At 37.8% G+C, this 16566-nt stretch overlaps 2 protein-coding genes across 5 annotated transcripts in view; both read left to right on the forward strand.

Moving 5' to 3' along the window:
• gem (gemini) overlaps nt 1–16566 on the forward strand; it is a 435608-nt gene that overhangs the window by 198981 nt on the left and 220061 nt on the right. The window lies entirely within an intron of this gene.
• LOC137244408 (uncharacterized) lies at nt 6098–9918 on the forward strand. The gene is made up of 3 exons (XM_067773386.1): nt 6098–8763; nt 8822–9011; nt 9094–9918. Coding segments are annotated over exons 1-3 (699 nt in total). The 5' UTR covers nt 6098–8761; the 3' UTR covers nt 9601–9918.

A 16566-nucleotide genomic window follows, 5' to 3' on the forward strand; every position in this document is an offset into this window, starting at 1 on the left:
GGGACATACACAAGTCCATATGAGTTTTGCCTCAAGTTATAACTATCCGATACCAGGCTATGTAAATACCCACAGCGAATAAAAAATATCTTTAACGTTTTATAGTAGTACATATGCTTAACAGGAAGAACTTTCAGATCCCTAAACAACTCCATAGAGTGGGGAAAACGATCAACATTACATATTTTTCTTATGACCCATTTTTGAATAGTTAGAAGCTGCTGGATTTTATTACCTGCAGCGCCACCCCAACAGGTTATACCATATTGGAGCTTGGAGTGGACTAAAGCGTAGTAAATAGTTTTAAGTGTTTCGTTTGAACAAACTTTTCTTAAATTGTAAAAATAACGAACGGAAGATCGCAAGTAGGACTTCAAACGAGAAATATGCGTAGACCAACTCAAGTTTTGGTCAACAATAACACCAAGATATTGGAAGTCGCCTACTTTTTCAATAGTGAAGCACTTATCGAAACAATTTACTTCAGCTTTAAACGATGCACAGAACAGAAAATTATTTAGTACAAAACGTTTCCAGTCAGTAGCATGGAATACAATGGCTATGTCAGGTGAGGATTTTGTATGCAAATTGAAATACATCAACTTCGTTTTCTTGCTGACAGAGCTTATGTGCTGCAAACCACACTCTTAGCAAATGCACATCGTTATTGATTCCTGCTACTAAATCCAGATAGGTCGATGAACCATAGGCGATAGCAAGGTCGTCAGCGAAGGCTGTTACTTTTCCATACAATAGCAGCGAGAATATTGAATTAAGGTAAATCAAAAATAGAATAGGACCTAAGACAGATCCTTGAGGTACACCTAAGCTAATTGTAACTGGGTTACTTATACTACTTCCAACTTTTACTTTTTGAATTCTTCCTGACAAATAAGATTTAAACCAATTATATATAAACCCACGGAAGCCCGCAAAATACAATTTGTCTAATAAAATTTGGTGATCAACCATGTCAAATGCTTTAGTGATATCAACGAACAGTCCAGCACAGTTCTTTTTATTGTCTAGTTCCCTATATATGTGAGAACAAAAGTCCAGCAGGGCATCTTCTGTTGACCGCCCATTTCTGAACCCGAATTGCATTGAGCTGAAATAGTTATTATTGTCAAGAAATGATAGGATTCAACCTTTAACCAGTTTTTCAAAAATTTTTGAAATTGAAGACAGTAATGAAATAGGCCTGTAGTTATTTATATCCGTTTTGTCACCCTTTTTAAATAAAGGAATGGCAATAGCGCATTTTAAGTCTAAAGGAAATGATCCACCTAAAATACTCATATTAAACAAATCCGTTAGGATATCAACTAAATTTAGTGCCACATATTTAAGAGTCTGATTCGAAATTCCATCACAACCACATGATCTAGAGTTATTCAGAGAATTAATTGTTTTTAAAACTTCAATGCCAGTAAATGGCTCGAAAAAAAAACTATTTCCCGAATTCGAGAACTCAGGTATCAGAGCGGAGGATTCGAAAACAGGTGATTGCCCTATTGATAGAAAGTGATCATTGAAAAGGTTTGCCACTGTTGGAGGATCAGAAAAGCTCACGCTACCATCACATAAAACAATTGATGTATTATTAGCTTTACAACTGCGATTCAGAAGACCGTTAATGATATTCCATTCCTTCTTTGGATTGCCATAGGAAGACCTAAACTCATTTCGATAGAAATTATCACGCTCCACGTGTACTTCTTTTTTGAGTTCTCTACATAATTTCATATACCTGCTGCGAAGATTTGCGTTTGATGGGTGGTTTTTACACTTTTTTCCAAGCTTGTTTTTTAGATGAATTTTTTTGAGCAACTTTTTGCTAATCCATGGTTTTAATTTATAATCAGATCTGCGAGGGATAAAAGAAAAGCTAGCAGACTTAATGTGTCTGTTAAAAATGTTCAGAAAAATATTAAATGCCTTGGATACGTCTTTTTCAGAGTAACATTCATCCCATGACTCAAATCGCAATAGTTCGTTTAGAGCGTCAAAATTTATTTGCGTTAAACAAGAACTAACCTTTTTATACTCAGTTGAGCAGAGCTCACAGAGTATATTAACTTTGATTGCATAACGGTTGGTTGTACAGGTATAAAGGAATCGAGATAGATATAGACTTCCATATATCAAAATCATCAGTATCGAAAAAAATTCGATTGAGCCATGTCCGTCCGTCCGTCCGTTTGTCCGTTAACACGATAACTTGAGTAAATTTTGAGGTATCTTGATGAAATTTGGTATGTAGGTTCCAGGGGACTCATCTCAGATCGCTATTAAAAATGAACGATATCTGAAAATAACCACGCCCACTTTTTCGATATCGAAAATTTCGAAAAATCGAAAAAGTGCGCTAATTCATTACCAAATACGCATTAAGCGATGAAACTTGGTAGGTGAGTTGAGCTTATGACGCAGAATAGAAAACTAGTAAAATTTTGGACAATGGGCGTGGCACCGCCCACTTTTAAATGAAGGTAATTTAGAAGTTTTGCAAGCTGTAATTTGGCAGTCGTTGAAGATATCATGATGAAGTTTGGCAGGAACACTACTCTACTTACTTTATGTCTGCTTAATAAAAATTAGCAAAATCGGAGAACGACCACGCCCACTTTTTAAAAAAAAATTTTTTTTAATTCAAATTTTAAAAGAAAAGTTAATATCTTTACAGCATATAAGTAAATTATGCCAAAATTGAACTCCAGTAATGATATGGTGCAACAAAATACAAAAATAAAAGAAAATTTCAAAATGGGAGTGGCTCCGCCCTTTTTCATTTAATTTGTCTAGGATGCTTTTAATGCCATAAGTCGAACAAAAATCAACCAATCATTGTGAAATTTGGTAGAGGCTTAGCTCCTAGGACGATAACTGTTTTGAGTGAAAAAGGGCGAAATCGGTTGAAGCCACGCCGAGTTTTTATACACAGTCGACCGTCTGTCCTTCCGCTCGGCCATTAACACGATAACTTGAGCAAAAATCGATATATCTTTACTAAACTCAGTTCACGTACTTATCTGAACTCACTTTGTATTAGTGTAAAAAATGGCCGAAATCCGACTATGACCACGCCCACTTTTTCGATATCGAAAATTACGAAAAATGAAAAAGATGCCATAATTATATACCAAATACGAAAAAAGGAATGAAACATGGTAATTGTATTGGTCTATTGACGCAAAATATAACTTTAGAAAAAACTTGGTAAAATGGGTGTGACACCTACCATATTAAGTAGAATAAAATGAAAAAGTTTTGCAGGGCGAAATCAAAAGCCCTTGGAATCTTGGAAGGAATACTGTACGTGGTATTACATATATAAATAAATTAGCGGTACCCGACAGATGATGTTCTGGATCACACTGGTCCACATTTTGGTAGATATCTCGAAAACGCCTTCACATATACAACTAAGGGCCACTCCCTTTTAAAACCCTCATTAATACCTTTAATTTGATACCCATATCGTACAAACAAAACCTAGAGTCACCCCTGGTCTACGTTTATGGCGATATCTCGAAAAGGCGTCCACACATAGAACTAAGGCCCACTCCTTTTTACAATACTCATTAACACCTTTCATTTGATACCCATATCGTACAAACAAATTCTAGAGTCGCCCCTGGTCCACCTTTATGGCGATATTTCGAAAAGGCGTCCACCTATAGAACTAAGGCCCACGCCCTTTTAAAATACTCATTATTACCTTTCGTTTGATACCCATATTGTACAAACTCATTCTAGAGTCACCCCTGGTCCACTTTTATAACGATATTCCGAAAAGGCGTCCACCTATAGAACTAAGGCCCACTCCATTTTAAAACACTTATTAACACCTTCCGTTTGATACCCATATTGTACAAACGCATTCTACACTCAACCCTGGTCCACTTTTATAACGATATTCCGAAAAGGCGTCCACCTATAGAACTAAGGCCCACTCCCTTTTAAAATACTCATTAACACCTTTCATTTGATACCCATATAGTACAAACAAATTCTAGAGTCACCCCTGGTCCACCTTTATGGCGATATTTCGAAAACGCGTCCACCTATAGAACTAAGGCCCACTCGTTTTTAAAATACTCATTAACACCTTTCATTTGATACCCATATCGTACAAACAAATTCTAGAGTCGCCCCTGGTCCACCTTTATGGCGATATTTCGAAAAGGCGTCCACCTATAGAACTAAGGCCCACGTCCTTGTAAGATACTCATTAACACCTTTCATTTGATACCCATATCGTACAAACAAATTCTAGAGTCACCCCTGGTCCACGTTTATGGCGATATCTCGAAAAGGCATCCACCTATAGAACTAAGGCCTACGCCCTTTTAAAGTACTCATTAACACCTTTCATTTGATACCCATATCGTACAAACAAATTCTAGAGTCGCCCCTGGTCCACTTTTATGGCGATATTTCGAAAACGCGTCCACCTATAGAACTAAGGCCCACGTCCTTTTAAGATACTCATTAACACCTTTCATTTGATACCCATATCGTACAAACAAATTCTAGAGTCACTCCTGGTCCACGTTTATGACGATATCTCGAAAAGGCATCCACCTATAGAACTAGGGCCTACGCCCTTTTAAAATACTCATTAACACCTTTCATTTGATACCCATATCGTACAAACAAATTCTAGAGTCGCCCCTGGTCCACCTTTATGGCGATATTTCGAAAAGGCGTCCACCTATAGAACTAAGGCCCACGTCCTTTTATGATACTCATTAACACCTTTCATTTGATACCCATATCGTACAAACAAATTCTAGAGTCACCCCTGGTCCACGTTTATGGCGATATCTCGAAAAGGCATCCACCTATAGAACTAAGACCCACGCCCGTTTAAAATACTCATTAACACCTTTCATTTGATACCCATATTGTACAAACGCATTCTAGAGTCACCCCAGGTCCACTTTTATAACGATATTCCGAAAAGGCGTCCACCTATATAACTAAGGCCCACTCCCTTTTAAAACACTTATTAACACCTTTCGTTTGATACCCATATCGTACAAACAAATTCTAGAGTCACCCCTGGTCCATCTTTATGGCGATATCTCGAAACGGCGTCGATCTATAGAACTAAGGCCCATTCCCTTTTAAAATAGTCATTACCACCTTTCATTTGATACCCATATCGTACAAAATAAATTCTAGAGTCACCCTTGGCCACCTTTATGGCGATATCTCGAAAAGGCGTCCACCTATAGAACTTAGGCCCACTCCCTTTTAAAATTATCATTAACACATTGCATTTGATACCCATATCGTACAAACAAATTCTAGAGTCATGCCTGGTCCACCTTTATGGCGATATCCCTAAATGGCGTCCATCTATAGAACTATGGCCCACTTCCTCTTAAAATACTCTTTAATACCTTCCATTTGATACACATGTCATACAAACACATTCCAGGGTTACCCTAGGTTCTCTTTACAACATGGTGATTTTCCCTTACTTTGTCTCCACCGCTCTCAACTGAGTATGTAATGTTCGGTTACACCCGAACTTAGCCTTTCTTACTTGTTATTATTGTTTTTTGCACAGGCCTTGATTAGTAGTACACCAGTCATAGTGTGATCTGTTATTCCGACATCAAGATTTAGGCTACGCAAACTACTGAGAAAATGATTACTAACACGACAGAAAACGTGATCCAAGCAGCTTCCAGACATACTACGAGTTGGTTCATTTAAATACGATGTTAGACCATGACCAGCCATTAGATTTAGGAAACTATCTATGATAGGATTAGCGTTAAGAATATCTAAATTAAAGTCACCTAAGATGACAATATTGGCTGAATTTTCACTACGGAGAAGATTTGAGAACTCTTCCACAAATATCTGAACAGGTATCGCATGTAGCCTGTAAACACACATAAAAGTAAAGACTGCACCGGAAATACTTATTGAAACCTTTAGGATGTCAGCACTTGTGAGATTGCATTCAAAATAATCACACTCATACATATCCCGAACAAAAACTCCAACACCACCTGCAGAATAACTGTCATTGGTGTTCGCGAAAAAATTATAACCAGGTATAGTGAAATCATGAATTTCGTGGGAGTATATCCAGATTTCAGACAAAAGTATTACGTCGGGATAGTTTTTAAACATCTCTAGATTGCATAACAATAAATCAAAATTTTGCCGAAGACTACGTATGTTTTGATGAATAGCAACAAACGAGTCCGTAGAATTATACATCAAATCAAGATCATTAATAGGGCTGACTATAGCGAGGTTGTTTATATATAAAATATTTGAGAAAGCCATTTGAAATATGCAAGTATTAAATAATAATTAGAAAACTACGTTACTTTTGACAAATCGTCAAAAGTACTAAGAATAACAACGTCGCTATTATCAGTCTTTTTCATCATTATTCTACCATGATTTATCCACAGGTACTTATAATTTTGTGCTTTTTTTGTTTTCTTCGCTACTGTAAGCAGCGCTCTGTTGTAGCTAGTGAGACTATCGTTTATGTAAATATTGGTGCTTTTCTGTCCATCACCAAAAAGCTGAGAAGTTAATTTCCCCTTTTCTCTCCGTTTTTGGGACATAACTTTACTCTTCAACTCAGTAGAGGCAAAATGAATACGGAGCACGTTTGTTTGCTTGAATTTTTTGATGTAGCACTAGCTTATCTCTTCTGGAGAAACAGATAAGTTCAAAGCAGCGCCTAAAATTTGCTTTGTGCATTCATTCGCATTATCACTTGTTAGCGCTGGTACACCAATAATATCGACTGCACTGCTTAGTAGTTGTTGTTCACGCCAATTTAATACACTTTCAAGCCTCGATACTCTCTCGCTCAGTTTGTGATTTTCCTCTTTGAGTTGTTTCACCGTGCTTAGAAACTCGGTATTCACTTTCTTTAGACTCACAATTTCGTCATAAAGCAACTGCAAAGTTATTTCCTTTGTATTTATGTCGCCATCAATATGTATTTGCTGTGACGGCTGGATTGATTCCGTTTCGTATGCGTTTGTGTTGTTGTTATTTACGACATTGCTTCGTTCACTTGCACTTGCACGTATATTGTCACGGTTATTGCTGGGTATCTTGTGTGTTTGCTGTTTTTGGCTGCTGTTGGTGGTTATTTTTGGTTTGCTAAGTGCTGTTGTTGCCGATTTTGTGGTCGCACCGCTCGATCCGGACGCAGAAGATGCGTCCGCTATATCACCCGAACAGAGCCCAGAGGCAGCACCAGGTAATAGCTGTTGATGTAGCGATTTACGGCGCAGAACAATGCACGGCTCACATCTATGCAAAAACGGTTAAAGATGTAGACACAAAAATCGGCAAACTGTTAACCTTTACAACAGGGAATAAGCCGTGGAAAAAATTATCGAAATCTGTGAAGGGCCACGCCCACTTTTATATAAAATAAATTTAAATGGACCGTCGGCGAATATAATAGGCAATATCTTTGTGAAAACAAACATGATATTTTACTTATAAAGTGTATATAAAATAAGAAAATGAATAAATGAAACAACTTTGGAAATAGGTGTGGCATGGTCCCTGTTTTGACCAAGCGTTTGCCAATTTGCCAAACTTTTCTCGAGCCAGAACTCGAAGTGTAATAGACGTATCCTGATAAAATGCAACACATATTTTCCTTATAACCCCACATATTTCTGCCAAAAATGGACCACGTCAGTTAAGGACCACGCCCCTTTTATATAAACGATGTTGAAAATTACCCTGTCGATAATAATCGAAATCTTTACGAAAAAATATACGTCGGTGGTGCTTTAGTTCTAGAGAGTATTTGTAAGAAGAAAACGAATAAATAAACAATATCTTGAAAGGGAGTGGCACCTACCCTTTTTAGAATAATACTTTGTCTACGTTTCCGGAGCCACAACTGGAAAAAAGATTGACATTTATGAATTCGGTACACTGAATTCCTCTATAAAGGGGAATATCTCTAATAAAAGTAGGCAAGATCCTTTAATAAACATTCCCAGTTTTGATTATACTTAGTGTTAAAAGCCTAAAACGAATTGGCAATAGAAGCTGTCAACTGAGTATATAATATTCGGTTCTACCCGAACTTAACTTCCTTACTTGTTTTAAATCCCCCTATTGTAAAATATGAAATACTGAGTTACGCCCCTATCTGATTTGACCGACGAAATATTAAAATATGTATGTACAAAAGTAGGTACATACTTTACGGCAAAGTCTTTGCGCATGATCTTGTTAGGGATAGTAATTATTGAGATTAGTCAATAAATGTAGATAAGTAGGTACTTACAATAATCACGATTTGATTATGATCACTCTAATAAAGTTTGATTATCAATAAATATATCTAAATACACCTCTAAAAAACTTTTAACAACGTAATTGCAATTTAATGTGTAATCGTTACGGTTCATCCACTACATTGTGGATATAACAAGTGTAATGTCTTATCCACAATGATCCACTATACGCATTACGACAAGGACTATTTTTCCGTCATCTGGTGGAGAAATCTTGAGCCAGCTAAATAATTTTGAATGTATATGCAACAACAACGATTTGAGCCAGATAAATCCAGGGGTGGCTTTCCGTATTTCGATATCGAGCAGAAACGAGTGTCGAAGTATCGTTTTTGCTTTCTCTAACAAAAAATATCGTCGCGTTGTATCGAGCGTTCGATGTAAACAGTTCGACACCAATTTTGCTATCGTTTTTCTTTTTCGCAGTTATTAACCGCATCAAAATGTAAGTTAAAAATTGTAATATTTTTGTGATTTAACATATTTGATATTTATTTACATAGGAGCCAACAAACAAACGCTGCTCAACTGAAATTACTAGTTGAATTTATGGAAAAGCATAATGCGTTAGCTAAAAATACCTTACAAAATACTAATAACGGCCGCGCGAAGAAAAAACAGCTATGGAACAAATTAACGGACCTGCTAAATAGTAACGGTCCTCCTGTAAAGGTGACGCAGGCATGGCAGAAAGTGCGTTGTGGCATTAGAAATTATACAAATTCTCTTTGAAGATGTATTGTTTGTGGTAACAACCTACTTTTGTTTCTTCTAGGTATGGACTGACTACAAATATAACACGAAACGCAAACTAACACAACGCATGAACAGTTTGAAAAGAACTGGCGGTGGTCCATATGACGCCGTTCCTTTAAACGACACGGAAGAACGAATAATTGCCGTAGCAAAAATAAATGAACATTTGTTGGGAGTTCCAGGCGCTACGTCACATGGAAGCAATACAGACCATCCTTGTTCTTCTAGGCAGTCGGAAGAAGCATTCATAAACGACTGCTTCACAGCAATTTCGAGCGCATATAGTTCCTCTAGCAACGACGAGAATAAAGCGCCAAGTGAGTCGCCAAGAGATAATATAACTTCAGGATCAGTAAGCGACAACGAGCCACCACAAACTCCCAGAGCAAGAAAACTTACAGATCGCAAAATGAAAATTATTGAAAAAGAAATAGATAATCAGGAAAAATTTCAAACTGAAATGTTAAGGCTCTTAAAAGAAAGCAACGATATTGGACAAAAGAAGCTGCAGTTAATGGAAAAATAAATTGCAATTGAAGTTCAGTATAAGAAAATTAAAATGCAAGTAATGGAGGCGGATTTGGAAAAAGTAAAAGTTGAACTCTCTTTGCTGAAACGAAAAATGAATAACAAATGAAGCTACCTATGTGTATGTGTTAAATAAGTACAATGTTTATCTATTTTTTATTTAATTAATTCGTCCTATGAGTGAACTTTTACGAGAATGAAGTGCAATTAAATTTTATTTATTACCAATTTACAAACGGTTTTACTTTATTTGCTACCAATTAAAATGAAATTCTTACATAGCTGAATGGAAAAGATGGTCTTTTATTCTATTTCTTATTCTATCTGCTTCTCGGTTGCCTGTGTCTGGCGGGTTAGGTTATATCACTCCTTCTTGCCTAGAAGTTATAACTTCATTGTTGGTACGAAAAGGAATATTTCGGCTAATGCACACATTATGAAGAGCGGCACACACTTTTGCAATTTTCGCAACAATTGTTGGGCTATATCTTGGTTTTCTGTCGTCTGATAATATCCTCCAGCGGCCTAAACGGGACGATGCAATTAAAGTTAATATATTTAAAATGGATTTAATTAATAAACTAACCTTTGTAAACGCCAATAGTTCTTTCAATGCTCCTAGCTTTGCTGTGAGTATCATTAAAAAAGCTTTTCCTTTCGTCTGGCTCATCTTCTCGTAACCGGTACGGAGTCATTAGCCATGGTTCAAGAGGGTATCCGGAATCACCCAATAGCAACGAGTTTCTATTCCCACTGTTGCATTGTCGCTCCATTAACAGTCGCGCTTTTGAGGCCTTCCACACAAATGAGTGGTGTGCAGCACCTCCATATTGTGGGCATATAGCTTTGATCATTAGTTTATGATCACATATCTGTAATAAAGCATGTCCAATGCGTTTACTCAATAAACAGTTCTAAAGAACATATGTACATAGGTATGCACGTACATATATACTTACAATCATTGCATTAATGCTATGCTTTCCTTTTCTATTGAAATATATACATATGTTCATTTTCCACAGGTCTTAGCAACTGCAAATGAGTACCATCAACGGCACCAACGACTGGAATGAATTTAAAAAAACTAAACTTTCGTTATTAATTAATTTATTGAGCTGCATTACCTCCAGGAAAATTATATTTTTGGTTAAACCACTCCTTGCATGGCTGAAAGTCTTTTTCAAAAAGTATCCACTTTCTACAAAGATGTTCATCCAAAGATACCAAAGTACTGCGAAAAACCTTCGACAATGTACTATGCCCCATTGGTGCTGTGTGTGCTCCACCAGTTTGCCATTGGTAACCGCCACCTGCTAATATCTCCAGTGTTGCTGCTAGCCTCAAAATCGGAGGAATATACGTGCTTCGTACACCTTCCCTTAGGTTGATTTCTCTTAATACTTCCATAAAAATCTCTTTGGTTAGCCGGTATTTTGTTTGGAAGCTGTGAAATGAAAATGTACAGATTTAAAACTTACTCTTTGAAATGCACACTTTTTGACAGCCACAAATCACTTTCCAAACACTTCCCAAAATATGAGAACGAGAGTGCCTTTATCGAAATACGGAAACCAAAACGGCCTCGTCGAGGGTTCGATATCGAATTGAAGTATCGTACCGACGAGTGTCGACCATCGAATTACGGAAAGCCACCCCAGATAGAAGTCTGGTTCAATTTGTGAGCCAGATAATTTGTTAATTACTTCTTTTTAGGTTGGCAACGCGGCCTTTAATAAACCTCCTTTTTCAAAAATTGATGTCGCTGCTTAGCCTTTCGCCGTATGAGTTAAATGAAAAACAGCGGCGACATCTGCCTATCACATTTCACGTGTGCGAAAATTTCACTACATCTGCTTTTCAAGTCTCTCAATGATCCAGAGCATTCCCGTGAGAAGTGAGCGTGAGCCGGAGCTGTAAAACTCACTGGAAGACGGCATTTATGTATGTATGTAAAACTACTTAAGCTGCAGACATTGGTTCTTTATCGGTAACCTTATAACAGCTGATTCGACCAACCTTATGGGAATCAATGCAATCGATTATTGGTGCCCCTAAGGTCGTAACCGTATCGTAGCCAACCAATTGGTTTTTGGTTAACCGTCGTAACGATAAACAGCTGATTAAGCTGGAGACATTGGTGCTTTATCGGTAACCGTATCGGTAACCTTTTAACAGCTGATTCGACCAACCTTATGAGAATCAATGCAATCGATTATTGGTGCCGCTAAGGTCGTAACCGTATCGTAGCCAACCAATTGGGTTTTGGTTTACCGTCGTAACGATAAACAGCTGATTACGTTAGGGATACGGATACAGCGATACGACATACGGCACCAATGACTCCAGCTTTACGTTAGGGATACGACTACAGCGATACGACATACGGCACCAATGACTCCCGCTTTAACCAACCGACCAACTGCGAAATAAGCTTAACAGGGGACTCCCCTAACTTTGCCAGTCCTGCCTTTCATAGGCAAGTGCCCGACGTTCAGCAAATACTGACATTCTTTTTGGATCACAATAAAATATCTAGAAATTTTGAAACCCATCAATGTGGATGGCAATAGTGTCAATATATATTGATGTGTAGCACCTCCGTAACCCATCAATATGTGATTTATTAGTGTTTCGTGAAATAAAAACAAAATATTGCAAATTAAAGGATTCAACTTAGTTTTGTGTCAGCAATATAATCAAAGATATTTTTGAAAGCGAAAATCTAAGTAGTGTAAGTAAACAACATAATTTTAAAGAATTGTTAACTTTTTTTATCGCAAGTAAAACGTATTTAGTACTAACATTTTATATAAAGGGCATATAATAATGAAATATAGTACCCAGTACAGGTAGAATCGAAACTTATGACAATTCCGTTTTTATTTGTTATCGTAAGTACTTTCATTATATATTGGGGTATATTCATAGTCAAACCTAGTTAAGAACTATAAGTAAGTGACTGCTTTTTGACGTAATTTCCTATGGGCTATCTTTAAAAAAATCTGCAACTAACTTTAAGCACCAACTAAATTCTTTCTATGAATATGCTCCAATGTGTACGTCACATCTCGCAATCTATCAGTATCCATCATATGGATAGCGACAAAAGTATCAAAATATAAATTTTTCGCCTACAGCTGCTTAGTGCTGAACTATGTAAAACGTGGGGAGAGACTAATTTTTTCTGGTCTAAAACAAAACTCCTATTTCATCAGAGCGTTCAATCCCTTACAAGACTACTACGCAAAGAATATTTTCCAAGCATAATTAGTTAATTTTTAGTGAAACGAAACATAACGACTGCATCTTGAGAATTTTTAATAGGGAAATACCAATATCAATGAGCCAGAACATTTCCGTGATAATTGAGCTTGATACGGAGCTAGAAAACCGACAGAATGATGGCTATTTGTAACGAATTTGGGGCGCCATCAAGCGTGGATGGGCGCCTCCACCTTCTGACAGACGCAGTTTCTTAACGACTGCAATAGATGAGGCTGTTAGGGCAAAGATTCCGAGCTCGTAAGGTTTTTTTATTGTTTAGTGTGGATGACTATTTATTATGAAATTGACTTTCAATATTGGATGTGGCGCCCGCGTGCAAAGATTGCGGTCCGAGCTAGTACGGTTTTTTTTATTCTTTAGTGTGGATGACTATTTATTATGAAATTGACTTTCAATATTGGACGTGGCGCTCACGTGCAACGATTGCGGTCCGAGCTAGTAAGGTTCTTTTTATTCTTTAGTGTGGATGACTATTTATTATGAAATTAACTTTCAATATTGAACGTGGCGCCCGCGTCAAAGATTGCGGTCCGAGCTAGTAAGGTTTTTTTATTCTTTAGTGTGGATGACTATTTACTATGAAATTGACTTTCAATATTGGACGTGGCGCCCGCGTGCAAAGATTGCGGTCCGAGCTAGTAAGGTTTTTTATTCTTTAGTGTGGATGACTATTTATTATGAAATTGACTTTCAATATTACGTCGTTCGATTTAGCGCCCCTTGGACGTGGCGCCCGCGTTCTGTGCACACTTTGCACGCCCGCTTATGGCGGGTCTGATCTATATTAGGTCCCAGGGCATGAGGGAATAGATGGGAATGAAAAAGCGGATGAACTGGCTAAAAACCAGTTTGGGGGAGATAAAGAGAAGGCGAGAGGTCCACATGATCGACCAAGCGGAAAAGGCGTGGACACAAGTGTGGGGCTGCAAAGTGTCGAACATCATATGTAGTTCTTACAACCTTAGGTTAACAAAGATACACCTGTCGTTAAAAAGAAGGACTGTAGACTCATGATGGATATTTTGGTTGGGCACTGCCTTCTGGCGTCACATGCCTTTAAATTAGGCTGGGTCAGGGATAGCAGATGTAGGGAGTGCAGGTTGGGGGAGGAAACGATCACGCACGTTTTGTGTTCGTACCCTGCGCTTGCCAGGATCAGACTCCATTAGGAGGTATACAGCTATCAGATCTAGAAGCAGCAAGTGGCATGTGTCCTAGAAAGTTACTAGTATTTGCCAAGAGAATGGAGCTATTTTATAGCATAGGTCTGGTTTTTTATAGAGGTTTTCAGTTTGGTCGTTAAACAAACTTCTGGTAACACTTCGGGCTTATTCAGTCTATGCGAGGTCCGCATGAACCGGCCAGATCAACCTAACCTTACCTTACTCTACAGCTGTGCATTACGTATGTCCAATTTCTTATCGACGTGCTATCGATTTGTTAAGGACGACTGATCGGTTTGTAATTAAACAGATACCGATAAAAGCTGAATATGAAATCGTAGTCAACGAATCTAATTATTGTTCTAATCGGCTTGTCATATAAATATGTATATATCAGGGTTGAAACAAATCAAAATAAAAAATAAAAATTATTCATCATTTTAAATTTTTTATTGATGAATAAAAAGTTATTTTTTTTTTTTTATGAATAAAAATAAAAGCATTTCTTGAATAATGAATAACATTTTCTCGTTATTCAAAATATTCTAATTGATGATAAACGCCCATTCTTATTTTTGCAAATTTTGAATAAAGAGATGAGGTATTATTCATTATTTACAAAATATGGAATAAGAATAAAATTTTAGTTTTTATTCAGTTATTCAAAAATAAAAAAATAAACCATCGAGATGCCCTGAAAATATACCCATATGCGTAACCAGTTCGCGTGTAGTTCTGAAGCTTCTTAGGGTAATATTGAGACGATTTTGGGGAGTATTCGCGGGGTTTTTTGGGGGCCGTTTGGGGTAATTTCTTGGACACCCTGGGGATCCTTCCGGGGTCTATTGGGGTCCATTCCAGGGGCTTCCTCGCGCCCTTCTAGGGTTTTGGGGTCATTTCGGGATGGCTTTTGCGACTCCCTCGGGGTCTTTTGGAGGCCATTTTGGCATGGTTTAGGGGAGTACCTCGGGGGCATACCGTGACCTTTTTGCGACTCCCTCGGGGTCATTTGGGGGTCATTCCGGGATGATTTTGGGGACTCTCTCGGGGTCCTCCCGGGGTCATTTGGGGTAATTTCGGGATCTTCTTGGGGACTCCATTGGGGTCATTGCGGGATCTTTTTGGGACTTCCTCGGGCTCATTTCGGGATGGTTTTGGGGACTCTCTCGGGGTAATTTCGGGGTCATTTGGGGGTCATTTCGGGATGGTTTTGGGGACTCCCTCGTGGTCATTTGGAGGTCATTCGTGGGTCATTCCGGGATCTTTTTGGGGACTCTCTCGGGGTCATTTCGGGGTCATTTCAGGATGGTTTTTTGTACTCCCCCGGGGCCATTTTGGGGACTCTCTCGGGGTAATTTCGGGGTCATTTGGGGGTCATTTCGGTATGGTTTTGGGGACTGCCTCGGGGTCCTCCCGGGGTCATTCGTGAGTTATTTCGGGATCTTTTTAGGGACTCCCTCGGGGTCATTTGGGGGTCATTTCGGGATGGTTTTGGGGACTGCCTCGGGTCCTCCCGGGGTCATTCGTGGGTCATTTCGGGATCTTTTTAGGGGCTCCCTCGGGGTCATTTGGGGGTCATTCGTGGGTCATTTGGAGATCTTTTTGGGGACTTCCTCGGGGTTATTTCGGGATGATTTTGGGAAATCCCCCCGGATCATTTGGGGGTTATTTCGGGATGGTTTTGGGAACTCCCTCGGGGTAATTTGGGGGTACATTTCGGGATGGTTTTGGGGACTCCCTCGGGGTCATTTGGGGGTCATTCCGGTGCGACATTCTTTGAAAAAAGTCGCTTGTTTTAAAAGTTTTCTGGGATGTGGCGCATTCAAATCGACAGCCGAGATTGGGTGATATTCCATTCGGGCTTCCATATATGTGTGTATAATGTTAACTGCTTTGTACTCTTTACTTTAATTTTTAAAATAATTTTGAATTGAAGTTTCGTTTGAATTAAAAAATTTTTGAATAACCTTAAAAAAGAAAATGTTTATTAGTATTAAAATATTTAAATATGTAGGGTTATCTGCTTTGTAAAATTTACCTTAATTTTATAAATTATTTTTATGTTATATTACTTTTAATCTTATTTCAAAATGAAAATTTTCTAGTTAGTTATTTTTAAAAAAATTTTAAAAGTGAAAATAGTAAATCATAAATGGAATAAATTTATTTAAATATATAGGTTAACACTATATATTTATGGCGATCCTACAATCGAACCAAAGGAATTATATAAATACTATTTTTCGTGTTATTTATTAACGAATTTTCCTTAAAACTCATCCATCCGTGACGAAAACATACGAGGAATTCTTTCAACAAAATGAAGATCGCGATGGTGTGCGCCTAAATTTCAATGTGTGGCCATCGAGTCGAATCGATAATATAGTGTTAACTACTTTGTACTCTTTACTTTAATTTTTAAAATAATTTTTAATTGAGTTTTCGTGTGAATTTAAAAATATTTGAACAACCTCAAACAAGAAAATTCTTATTAGTATTAAAATATTTAAACT

This window comes from Eurosta solidaginis, chromosome 3 (genome assembly GCF_040869045.1).
Source record: "Eurosta solidaginis isolate ZX-2024a chromosome 3, ASM4086904v1, whole genome shotgun sequence".
NCBI classification, from domain to species: Eukaryota; Metazoa; Arthropoda; class Insecta; order Diptera; family Tephritidae; genus Eurosta; species Eurosta solidaginis.